Below are 11,206 nucleotides of genomic sequence, written 5' to 3'. Positions count from 1 at the left end.
CAAGAGGAGGGGGTGGGCAGATTCAGTTTTCTTTTACACAACTGATCAAATCAATTGTCCAATCAGTGCGACACAGTCGTCACACCTGTATGCAAATCATCATCACAGCACAGGTGTGTACCCAACAGCTGCACACGTCCTTAAAATGACAAAATCGAGGCTGTCTTCAAGAACTTGCAGTTTTGATAAATGTGGGAGTTAATTTCATGTCACAGTGTGGCACAATGACCCGAAGTGCGTTTGACAACTGAAGTTATTTTGCAGTACATGACTTGGTAGACGTGGTCTGCTAATGTGAGACGTCTTTTATTCAGAGCGTTCTTAGTATGACTGAACAAAAGAACTTTGTGTACATCTATGATTGGCGTGTCCAGCACATGACTGTCAACAGTCCACTTCACGGAGCGCTTGAGTGATTCAGCCTTTTCTTTCGCCTCTTTGAGTTTCACCTCACTGGCCACAACCGGCCAATCAGCGTCCCCACGACACCAGTTGGGAAGCTGCTCACCTCCATAACATTTTGAAATCTATCGGCAGCAACTGAAAGTCTATTTGTCTGTTTATCGAAGATAAGGAGCCCTCTTTATCTACCTAGAGGTATTACCTCATTTATTTAAGGTCCCTCCTCACCGGATGTCTTTAGATTGACCTCTGGGCTGGACAAAAAAGATGGATTAGACTTCTGGGGACTTTGGTGTTTGGTGAGGTAACGCTAGTTTAATTATTTAATCTAATCTTCACTGATAGGCATGTTTGTATGGATTAGTGTGACCCAATATTTGTTTGGTCGAAAGAAAATGTGTACAATGATGTTATATCTGATGAAAAAGACCTGTTGTTTTTATCCCGTATCTATTTTATATGGGAACTGCTTAATAGACTGTAGGCTATAGATACTTTGCGTTTTTAGTACTTACAGTGAATGATAAATTCTTAATTCCATCTAAAAAGCTGCCCTAAGATGCGCCATACACGTTGGTCACCGAAAAAAAGAGAAAGCATCAATTTAATTAGGTCGCATGTGGGTTTTCTTGCTAATGGTGTCACTGAACAGACCAGATTTGGATTAAGTTACTGACTTTTGCTGAAAAACTGAAGACACGTCAAATGCCTTTGTAAAGAACACGCATTTCCAAATATGAAACCGTGATGCAGTTACATTCTGTCTGCTGTGGTTTCTCCAGTCTATCCACAAAAGAAAAATCCGGTCCGGGATGGATATTGACAAGACTAGTTTTCATATACTCATGTTCACGCTGTGGTAGTTTTTTTTTTTTTTTTTTTTAAGATATGTAGGCCTAAACAATTGTGTTTATAGCGTGCGTCAATGACCAATAATTTCTATACAAAAATGCACAGTTTAACAAGCCTGTCTGAGGTTGTGCTGTCCAGCCAACCAGTTACTCTCTCCTCATTAGTTTGACTCCTCCCACCAGCTGGTACGATTTGAACTCGATGATCAAGGCACAGGTGTGCATTGAGGTTACATACAGTCCTCTCAAGTTTGTTTTTTTCAACTTTTATGTCGCGTTTTGTTGATATTTTATAGTGTGACGTGCCAGTGGCGCAGAACGAGGTCCCACAACCAACCAGAAATTTGTAACTTCAGAGCAAGCAGGGCTGAGCTCTGAGCCAGTTTACTAAACCGGTCCCTGTTTGTTCTGAAACATCGGATTATATCTGGAAGTGAAGACAGGAGAGGTAGGTTTTTAAATGCTTCAAGACTTCGACTTGTGTCACAGTAGTTCTTAATGTTATAGCTGTTTTTGTAATGGTTGTTTTAACTGCATTTGTACAACCACGAGATGTACCTCAGGTTGATGGAGGCATAAACTATAACCCAACCGGCCCTTCAGGTGGTAATATCTTGTCCATGGAACCTTGATTAGGAGAGGACACAATGTTATGCAACCCAATGCTTTTGAGCATATTGCCAGATGCGATCATGTGGAATTTATAGATTTACTCAAACTTTTTTCTCTGGGACAAAGAACTTGCTGACTCATTGTACGGGACTACTGCCATAAACCAACAATAGCTTGTCATGACCAAGAACAGCAACCTTGTCACTTGGTAAATCTAATAGTTGAGTTGATGTTGAGTTGATGTTTCACAGTCTCAGACTTGGACTGATGGCATTGCTTGCATTTTTTATTTTTTTTGATCAGCTGTGCTTAAAGTCATATCAATGGCATTTCACATTAAAGTGTTGAGACACATAATGTTAATGTTATGTGTTGCTGAAGTCTGGAGATGTACTTGTCATGTGAGGGGATGGTTGTAGAATCTTAAATTGTCTAACATTTGCATATATTGCCACAGTCGAGGGGTAGGGGAATCCAAAATGATCATCTGGCATAAATTGTAGGTGGCTTTGTGTGTTTACTGAGCTGATGAGGTTGTTTGTTGGTTGTCAGTAACTGGTAAGACCTTCTTGGAGTAGGTTTGTGTGCACCTAATTTGAAGACTTAAAAAATGTTTGCTCCTTTCTGAGCTTAATCCTTATTTGCCCATTGTTCTGCTTTTTACCAGATCAGCTCCTAATGTGTGCAGTTTTGAGCCCTTCTTTTGTTAATTGCCTACCAAGTATGAGATGGATCTTTCACTCTAAATGATGCATTAGAGAGGCTAGTTCCCATGCAGCTGTAGCTTTATACTGTTCCTTTTTTTTCTATTGAAATAGAAGTCACTAAAGGCTGTATTTTTGTGTAACATTTGTCTTTCATTGCAACATGCATTCTTTTGTCTTGCAGAAATTTGTATCCATTATGGAGGGAATTCCAAATCTCTCCAAAAATGTAAATGGATGTTCTTTACCACTACATCTCTTCTGTTTTTCATGTCTGCTTAGCTTATGCTGGTATGGCCTATTTAAGAATCTTGCCATGATTATATTTAGCCAATTGGCTTATAGATCCCTGTTTTTGGATTTTGCAGGAGTTCATAAGCATTTCTGTTCAAGATCCAAAGCTCCACAAAGAGGACCACTGGCGCACACACGTAGACTACGAGATCTGTCTACATGTAAGTCTTGTAGTGTAAAAAAAAAAAAAGGTGATTTATTTTGGCCATTGTATAATTCTAATATCTCTTGCAGACCAATAGCATGTGTTTCCGAAAGAAGACCTCCTGTGTGAGGCGGCGTTACAGTGAGTTTGTTTGGTTGCGTCAATGTCTGGAGCGGAACGCCCTGATCATGTATGTATAAGCCTAAATACTTAGATCTGTATTTGTTTTGACATGTGTTGGTTGTTGTTTTTGTTTTATGGAAAGCATGCAATTGATATTGTCACTGTTCATAGAGAATTGCCCAAGTTGCAACCCTGGAACCCCTTTTTCAGTCTGAAGAACAAAGTGCACGTCAACCAGAGGATGAAAGGCTTGCAAGAATTCTTAGAAAAGTGAGTTTCTTTGAAGTGAAAGTGGATAAAAAAAAAATTAAATGTCACATATCAGCTGTTGTATACATCATTGAAAGAAATGGCCTAATTTTAATGTCCTTTCTTCTCCAGTGTTCTTTATACTCCCATTTTATTATCAGATAGTCGACTCCATCTGTTCCTTCAATCAGCCCTCACCATTGCAAAAATTGAGAAGTGTGTTCTTGGTAAGACTAGGTACACAGTGGCTGAAGCCATTCAGCGTTCCAGCAGTGGGTGCATCGGTCGTGTAGAGGACAAGTTGTCTTGTGACTCGGACTGTGAAAGGTAGGTTACTGGGCTTGAATTTTTGCACGCTTTGGGATTTTATTTATTTATTTTTTAATGATGGGTTAAACCTTGGATCTCTTTTCTCTCATGGCAGCTCTTCATCATCAGGCCTTGGACAAAGCATTGACACTACAGTGCAAGACAGTGCCGCCCCCTTCCTTCATTCATCTGAAAGAGATCCATAGCTTTTGAGCTGTCTCTCAATGTCCCATTCCACTCATTGAGGGTTAACCTGTCGAAGTTGCACTGCACCTTCCCTCTGGACGTAGATCACTGTATCAAACTGTTTGATGGAGCACTGAGCTCTTGCTAGTCTTTATATCCAAAGAGCAAGAACCTTTTTTATGTTGGCTTCATCTTCCACTTGAACATTAATTTTTATGGTTTGCTTCAATGTACTCTTAAATCATTACTTTTGTCTTGAGTAGTGTGTACTTGGAAAAAAGATCATGTTTTAAAAATATAGTAAAATGTGTGTAAATAATGTAACCAGTAATATCTATGAATTCTTGAATATATGCTATGTATATTTTATCCCTGGATTAAAGCTGCACTGAGTTTAGAATTATGTTTTTGAATTGTAAACATTTTTAATGACTACTTTTATGATTTGTGAAAGGATGAATAAATTGTCTTTTTTGAAGAAGAAAATATTTTGTGTGTGTGTGTGTATGTATATATATATATGTATGTGTGTGTGTATATATATATATATATATATAAAAAAATTAGGATATTTTGCAGCACACATGAATGTGGATTGTGAAGTGGCGAGCGTCGAATGATAATGCATTGTTCTAACATTCCAGTAGAGGGAGTGTAGACATAGGCATAAACTGAAGTGGGATGAGGTCCACAATGCTGATCAGACGAGCTCGACCCCTTGCAGTGGGTTCCCGTAACTGATGTCAAATTCCAGTAATTTCTTTCTCTTAATTTGTTTTGAACAGTTCCCTAAATTCAGTGGTACTTGTTAAACTGTGACTAAAATCCATTATGTAATCTGTGTAACTGTTTGCTCCAAAAATCCATGTTCCTCCTGGAATGGGGGAAAACCTGTCAATGAAAATCAGTCTGGATACTTTGAACTAGCTAAGCTTTCTGTAACAGCAATTCAAATCTTAAGAGCTATGATAAACATTCCTTTTTTAATTTATTTATTTACACGTTTTGGCATGATGGGGAGGCTTGGAGCTGGCTACATTTTAATCCTGTCATAGCTTTCTCAGTTGACATGATCTAGATTACAGACTGTTAATTAATTTAACCATAAAGTGCTCTTGGGAATCACCTGGAAAGGAGCAAGATACCATTAAACTGTGTGTGGTTGATGATGCAGGCGTTGTGGACACCCTTGTAAATTGAAAGCTGATGAAGGAAGCAAAGGCTCATTAAAGGAGACACCAGCCCCTCCCAGCAGCCGCTGGACTGACGTGCGGCCAGCAAAGGCCTAAACCTGGTCTGCTCTGTGTCTCTGTCCTCTTCTCTTCTTTCCTTGGACTGCACAATTTCCCTGTGCGCACAAGCCATAATGAAGCTGTCAGCAACTTCACACACCAGCCCTTGAGCTGTTTTCATACAGCAAACATAGATACGTAAGTACACACAGTGGCACTGAAAATACTGACAGTTGTGAAAACACACACACATAAAAGCTGTGCATGAATGAACATTTTCTCCTCCTCTCATCCTCTGTCATTTTTTCGAGTCCCACTGGCTTTTGGTTGGAGCTCCCCATCTCTGTTTGCTGTTAAGGTTGACCTTATCAACGCACCCCATGAGCATGCAGCATGACACAGATACACTGCCTGGTTCTGAGCAGTTCAATTTCCTGACAAAATGAAATGCAGCTGCCAGTGAATTTATCTGGTTTTCTGTGCATTTGTGTGTGTGTGCGTGAATCTGCCTTTTTGAAGAGAAAAACATCCAGCATTTGGATATTGAGTATTCACGGTACATGTCTGTTTCAGCTTGGTAATTTATAACTCAATTTTCAGTGTGCATTGATGCATATCATACCTCCAAAACACCAAACAAAGCCCAAACCCAATTGTATTCCAAAGCAATTAGGGTGCCCACTGAGTTGTGAACGGTCCACGTTGCGATGGCTCTGGGCCCGTGTGATATTTTTAATTGTTAATTTTCTGTCACATTAGTCAACTTCAGTGCCTTTGGACAGGTGACCAAGTGTCTACAGGGAACTCATAAAATGACACAGAAACATATTCTCAGCTTTTTAATGCAGCATAGTGGATGGTACTTTAACGTGTTGGGGAGAAAGGTGCCGCCGTATGTGATGAGTTAACTGACAAGAGGATATTTCATATTTACAGCTGTTTTATGGTCAGAATCTTTCTAATGCTTTTCAGTGTACGTGGTGGCCGTCAATATTGGTTTAACTTTATGAGTCTAAATTATTAGCTCATTTAGACTTTCACCTGACGCCACCACTGGGAATGGCTTCACCTCCTTGACCGTACAAAAGCCAACAATGGTAAAATCCATATGAGCAATTAGCCTGTTTAGCTCTCACCCTGCCCCTTGTGCTTATTTCCCCGCCCATTTTGCACTTCCTCTCTCCTCTGCTTCTCTCTTTCTTCTTTCCCTCATTTCTTTTATCTCTCATTATCTCTCTGCAGGCAGCTAAGTTAATTACCTGTTCTCCTTTGTAATTGGGTGTTTTTCAGCTGATACTGCAGACCTAGGCTCAGCAAGCTGTCTCAAAGAAGTAGGCCTGGGTCTCAACCTTATAGACTCCTCTCAACTTGTTTTTGTGTGTGTGTTTGTTTATCTTTGGGGTCAAAGGTGATGACTTGCATTGTATTTGTGATTATTCCCTGTAAAGTACTGTGGCACAGGGCATCATTAAAAGTCAATGCATCTCCCTCCCCAAATCCCACCACTGCATGCCTAAAACATACACATCCACACAGTTTGCACGCACTCCGCACATCACCGGCCATTTAGCAGCTAAAATACGACCCGTGCGCAGATAAATGTCACAGGGCCATCTATCTGAGAGTGTTAAAAGTCAGCTAATGGAGATGACATATTAGCAGCCCAAATGACTGCCATAAAAGCTCTTGCCATACCTTGCGGCAATGCCTGGCCACAGTGACTGCAGTAGGATATGGCACTGGCACTGCAAGTGTCTGCTCACAGAAACAGGGAGAGGAAAAGAGGGTGATGTCATATTTAAATGGAGATCTTTTGATTCAATAAATTCTGTAGGTTAAAGTTTGTGTTGCTGTGATTTTGAGAGTACAGATGTGGCACATTTACCAAGCCTCCTTCCTTCTGTTATATTACACATTATATGAAACTCATGTAATGCTCATGACCTTCCATCTTTGACCATTCAAGAAGTAATTTTGAGTCAGGTCAGCTTTTTTCGTTACTATTTGTGTCAATAAGAGAACTGACTTTAAATCAATACCCCTCTCCACTCCTACTTGAAGAACCTCCACAGGTACGTGATTGCCTCTGCGACTTCTCCTTAACTCCCCCCTCCTATCACTTTATTAATTACCCCTCTCTATCCATGCGTGTCTTTCTCTCTCTGAGTGAATGGAGCAGTTGTAATTGCTTCTCTCTGGAGCAGTTAGAAGTGGCACAAAGGAACCGTATAGAAACCACATTTGCATGCGAGATGAGCTGAGATGGAAAGGAGGGAGGGAGCACTGCCCTCCTGCCCTGAACTGAACAGTTCCACTCGCGGTCTCCCATTCTCTTTTTTCTCCATCCATCCCTCCCTCCTCTCATCTATTGTCTCTCTCCCCCCATCTTATCTACTCCAACCACCCCCACCTCCTCTCTCTCGCAGCATGGCTCCCCTTGCATTGTCTTTCCAGAGAGTTCCAAGGTCGACGGGAGCTTGCTCATCAGAGCAGGGTATTGTAGGCTTAGTGTTGGTATGGATGAGCTAATTTGTGTGAGGGAGTATGTGCATGATCCCGCATGTGTGTGTGAGTGTGTGTGTGTTTGTTTATCTCCTGAGGCCCGTGCATAAGCATATATGTGTAATAATTTGTGTGGTAGTATTTCTAATGGCTGCTAAAAGAATGGATGAAGGAGGGGAGGCTGTAATTAATAACTCAAAAGCTCAGAATTGCATTTTTTTTTTTTTACAACCACCAATATCTCACCACCTTTCAGACCTATGCCATCACTCTCACTCACCCCTGTGGAGCACACACACACACACACACAGAAGCACAAAGATGCACACACACATTCCAACTCCTGAGGGCTCTTCTTTTCCAGCTTGATAAGCATTTCTCGTTTGTTTCAGTGTTTTGATCAATACAGTTAAAACGCCAAAGCAAGCATAATTAGGTCTGAGATGGCTCCCACTGTGACTGAATAGGTTTAACCTGGGGAGGTGCTCACCATTATCATCATCACTCTGTGTATGTGTATGCTCTGTGTGTTCATTCCACACACAGCGTGATCTAATAGAATTGACAAAGTGCACATCGGGACGTAGATTAAAGGGGAACTCAGAGCTATAGGTTAATTTTAGCAGTTGATGGAGTTTCCCCATTCACAGCGCTTTCACTCACCTCCATCTTCCCGTAATCATTTAGACAACCTTAACAATGCATCTCTGCCAGTATGGTTCATTTCAGTGTGTTGTAGGCCACCTTAATCATTTTTTATTGGTTTATTTACTCAGAACGATACATAGATGGAGGCTAGAGTGATCATAAATTGTCCACAATTACCATTATGCACAGAGAAGTGACTCTCCTTTGTGCCACAACCCAGGGTGAAAAACCTTTGTAAAATCCATCTCAGATGGTAAAGAATGCTTTTAGGTACTTGGAGCACATTTGCTGTTGACTGATTATGTTTTTTTCATCTTCATCCCTGGGGCATCAAATACATCAGTGCTAACCAGAAATAAACAACTTCAAGGGTTAAATATATAAAAGTTCCTCTTTCATCCTGCCTGGATTCAAATGTAATGAAGCGGTACAAGGTTGTACGTGACTTTCCTTCTGTCCTTTAGCTCTTCCTGCTCCGTTTGAGTACAAAAAAGGCAGATTGTCTCCAGGATTAATGCAATCACTTGAAGAAAAACGATAGCAGGGCTAGATGACAGAGACAGGGTTTAGCTAGACTGCCCCTTTAAGGACCAAAAGATGGTGACGAGACATCTCAATTCTGATCACAGCCAACAAAGAGCTTAATATGATATGTGGCAGAGCCTATATATGTTTGGATGGTTGTACAGTTGTCTCTGAGAGGGAGAGGGAGACCCAAACTGCTGCTGTTTGGGCGAATAATTTCAGAGTAAAACTCTGTGTTGTCTATGTGTCCACAAGCAGTATGTGTGTGTTTGTGTGGGTACACTAGGGAGGAAGCGGGGTGGGAGGAGGATTTAGACCCATCATAAAGGAATTCTCCCCCCCAGCCCGTAGCTCATCCCGACACTTTTATGCCTTTTTATTTTCAGGCCCATTGCAGCCAAGCCCAGAGAAGTGATTTATACTGCCTGGCAGCATGGGCACTGCAGCAAGAAAGACAGATGGAAGGAGGGAGGAGAGCAGGAGGGGGTGAGTGGGGGAAAGAGGGGTAGTGGGAGTTGCAGTGGGAAAGGGGGGATAGGAGTGTGTATGTGTGCATGTGGGGTGGCTGTTTTTAAAAAAGAGAGATGGGGAAGATGGAGGCAGAAGAAAAGTGGAGAGAGAAGGGAGAAGAAGGCAAAAAGCAGAGACAGAGAAAAGAGGAGGGGAGCTCTGCTCTTGTCTCCCTCTCCTCCTGTCACATCCTCACCTCTACATCTCTCTCCCTTTAATGAGTTATTGGCCCTGTCTGACTCAGGAAGAGAAGCCCCATCTCTCCACCACACTGGCGCCCTGACAGCCTAAATCCCCCCCCTCCTCCTACATCCATTGCCATATACCCCCCTCCTCAAGGCGACCAGGACACACCTCCTCCTCCTGTTTGCCTCATGCCCGCCTGAGGTGTGTGAAATATTCATGGCTCTCCCATTGATTGGGATGGGAAGTATCAGGAGGAGGGGGTGAGCATTTGACAGGCTCAAGTCTGAGGCTTCGCAGCAGACGAAGAGGTCGCCGCCCACAAAGAGACAGCTCACTTACAGGGAACATTGGCTGAGTGGAGGGGGGGAGGCAAGAGATGGGTAGACAGAGGTGGTGGACAGAGGTGGCAGGGTTGTGAAATGAGGGGCAGGTGAAAAGGCAGAACGAGAGGAAGGGGATCTTGATGTTGCATGCAAGTGTATGCTTTAGATGTGTATGCGCTTGTGTGTGTGCATGCGTGAGTGAGACACCTGCCTGCCAGTGTGGCAGTTGTACTGTCTCTGTGCTGTAACATCTCTCTCTGTCACCCAGCCGCCTGAGAGGAGATGAGCTGCCATGCCGACTGTCGTTCATCCATCACAAAAGACAGAACACACACTCACACACAGACACATGCACATTCTCTCCAGGAAAAAAAGCGAAACAATTTTATTTTTTTTTGTCTTCATGTACATTTCCACTTAGGCAAAACATTCTTTTGGTCTGCATAGATGCATTTTTCTGCTTTGCTCATTTCATTTCTTTCTTTGCCTATATCAAAGCCTTTAAGGAGAGCAAGTACCTTCATAATTCAAATTGAAATGAAAACACTGGCTGCTGAATAGCTTTTGGTTTATTACCTCAAATTTGACACTGAATATGGAAGCTCTCTGTGATCTCACAAGAGAAATGCACTGTTATCTGGAGCAGAATTGCACTTTGGTATGATCTACTCACAACAAGGGTCAGTTGTAACATCAGTAGAGGTTAATTATGATAATAATAAAAAGTGCTCATTTTCTAATTAAATCCTAATTACTTTTGTCATCAATTTTAATGGGGTCATTTATAATGTCTTAACAACAAGATCATTTATGCCTCATGCCTCTGTAATTTTATCTGGAAAGCAAATATGAATTTGCTTGTTTATGTGTGCATTTTTCTGAAGTGAAAATAAAAACAGCAATGAAGAATCTTGGGTAGCTGGGGTTTCTTCTACAATGCAGCGGCAAGACACATGCCACACTCCCATATTTTTCTACAAGTCGATAAAAATAAAGAAGAGCAAAGTAGCAGTGTCTTGCTTCTTAAAAAATGTTCTATAATGACTTAGGTTAGAAATACTTCTGTTGCTCGGCACATCATTATTTGGTACATTTCATGGCTGTTTCTCTCTCTGAGAATAAAGTTTTGGAATGAAAAAGCAAATTTGGCAAATCTGAAGAACTTCTATGAAGGCCATCAAAGGACAGTGGGACAGAAATATGTGATACGTATGTACTGACTGACAAGATGGACGAATATCCCAAAAACACTTTGCCTCAGCGGGTAATGAAAGACCATGTCTCAGTTTATAAATCATGCTCCCAGATTTGTAGGTGTTTTTAAGCAGCAATGAGTTGAATAAAAAGTGGTACTTTACTGTACACTGTTAAGAGCTGTGTTGAAGGGTATGAACGAATGACTTAC

The 11,206-nt window shown here is 41.5% G+C and overlaps 1 protein-coding gene across 1 annotated transcript; it reads left to right on the top strand.

Moving 5' to 3' along the window:
* Positions 1 to 325: 325 nt before the first annotated feature.
* Positions 326 to 4,281, top strand: snx10a (sorting nexin 10a). Its single transcript, XM_075449611.1, has 6 exons — positions 326 to 2,798; positions 2,938 to 3,024; positions 3,098 to 3,198; positions 3,303 to 3,401; positions 3,513 to 3,707; positions 3,805 to 4,281. Exons 1-6 carry the CDS (start codon positions 2,733 to 2,735, stop codon positions 3,893 to 3,895), a joined length of 639 nt encoding a protein of 212 aa, XP_075305726.1. The 5' UTR covers positions 326 to 2,732; the 3' UTR covers positions 3,896 to 4,281.
* The last annotated feature ends 6,925 nt before the right edge of the window (positions 4,282 to 11,206 follow it).

The sequence above is a fragment of the Odontesthes bonariensis genome, chromosome 18 (assembly GCF_027942865.1).
Source record: "Odontesthes bonariensis isolate fOdoBon6 chromosome 18, fOdoBon6.hap1, whole genome shotgun sequence".
Classification (NCBI taxonomy): Eukaryota; Metazoa; Chordata; class Actinopteri; order Atheriniformes; family Atherinopsidae; genus Odontesthes; species Odontesthes bonariensis.
The sequence above is the reverse complement of the archived record's forward strand: the minus strand, read 5'-3'. Positions and strand labels throughout refer to the sequence as shown.

What these genes read in the sequence shown, in the direction of transcription:
- snx10a (XM_075449611.1), top strand. Translation starts at nt 2,733, where the DNA reads ATGCATTCTTTTGTCTTGCAGAAATTTGTATCCATTATGGAGGGAATT. An exon ending in TTCCAAATCTCTCCAAAAAT is followed by an intron (nt 2,799 to 2,937) that starts GTAAATGGATGT and finishes TGGATTTTGCAG; the next exon opens with GAGTTCATAAGCATTTCTGT. An exon ending in GAGCGGAACGCCCTGATCAT is followed by an intron (nt 3,199 to 3,302) that starts GTATGTATAAGC and finishes CACTGTTCATAG; the next exon opens with AGAATTGCCCAAGTTGCAAC.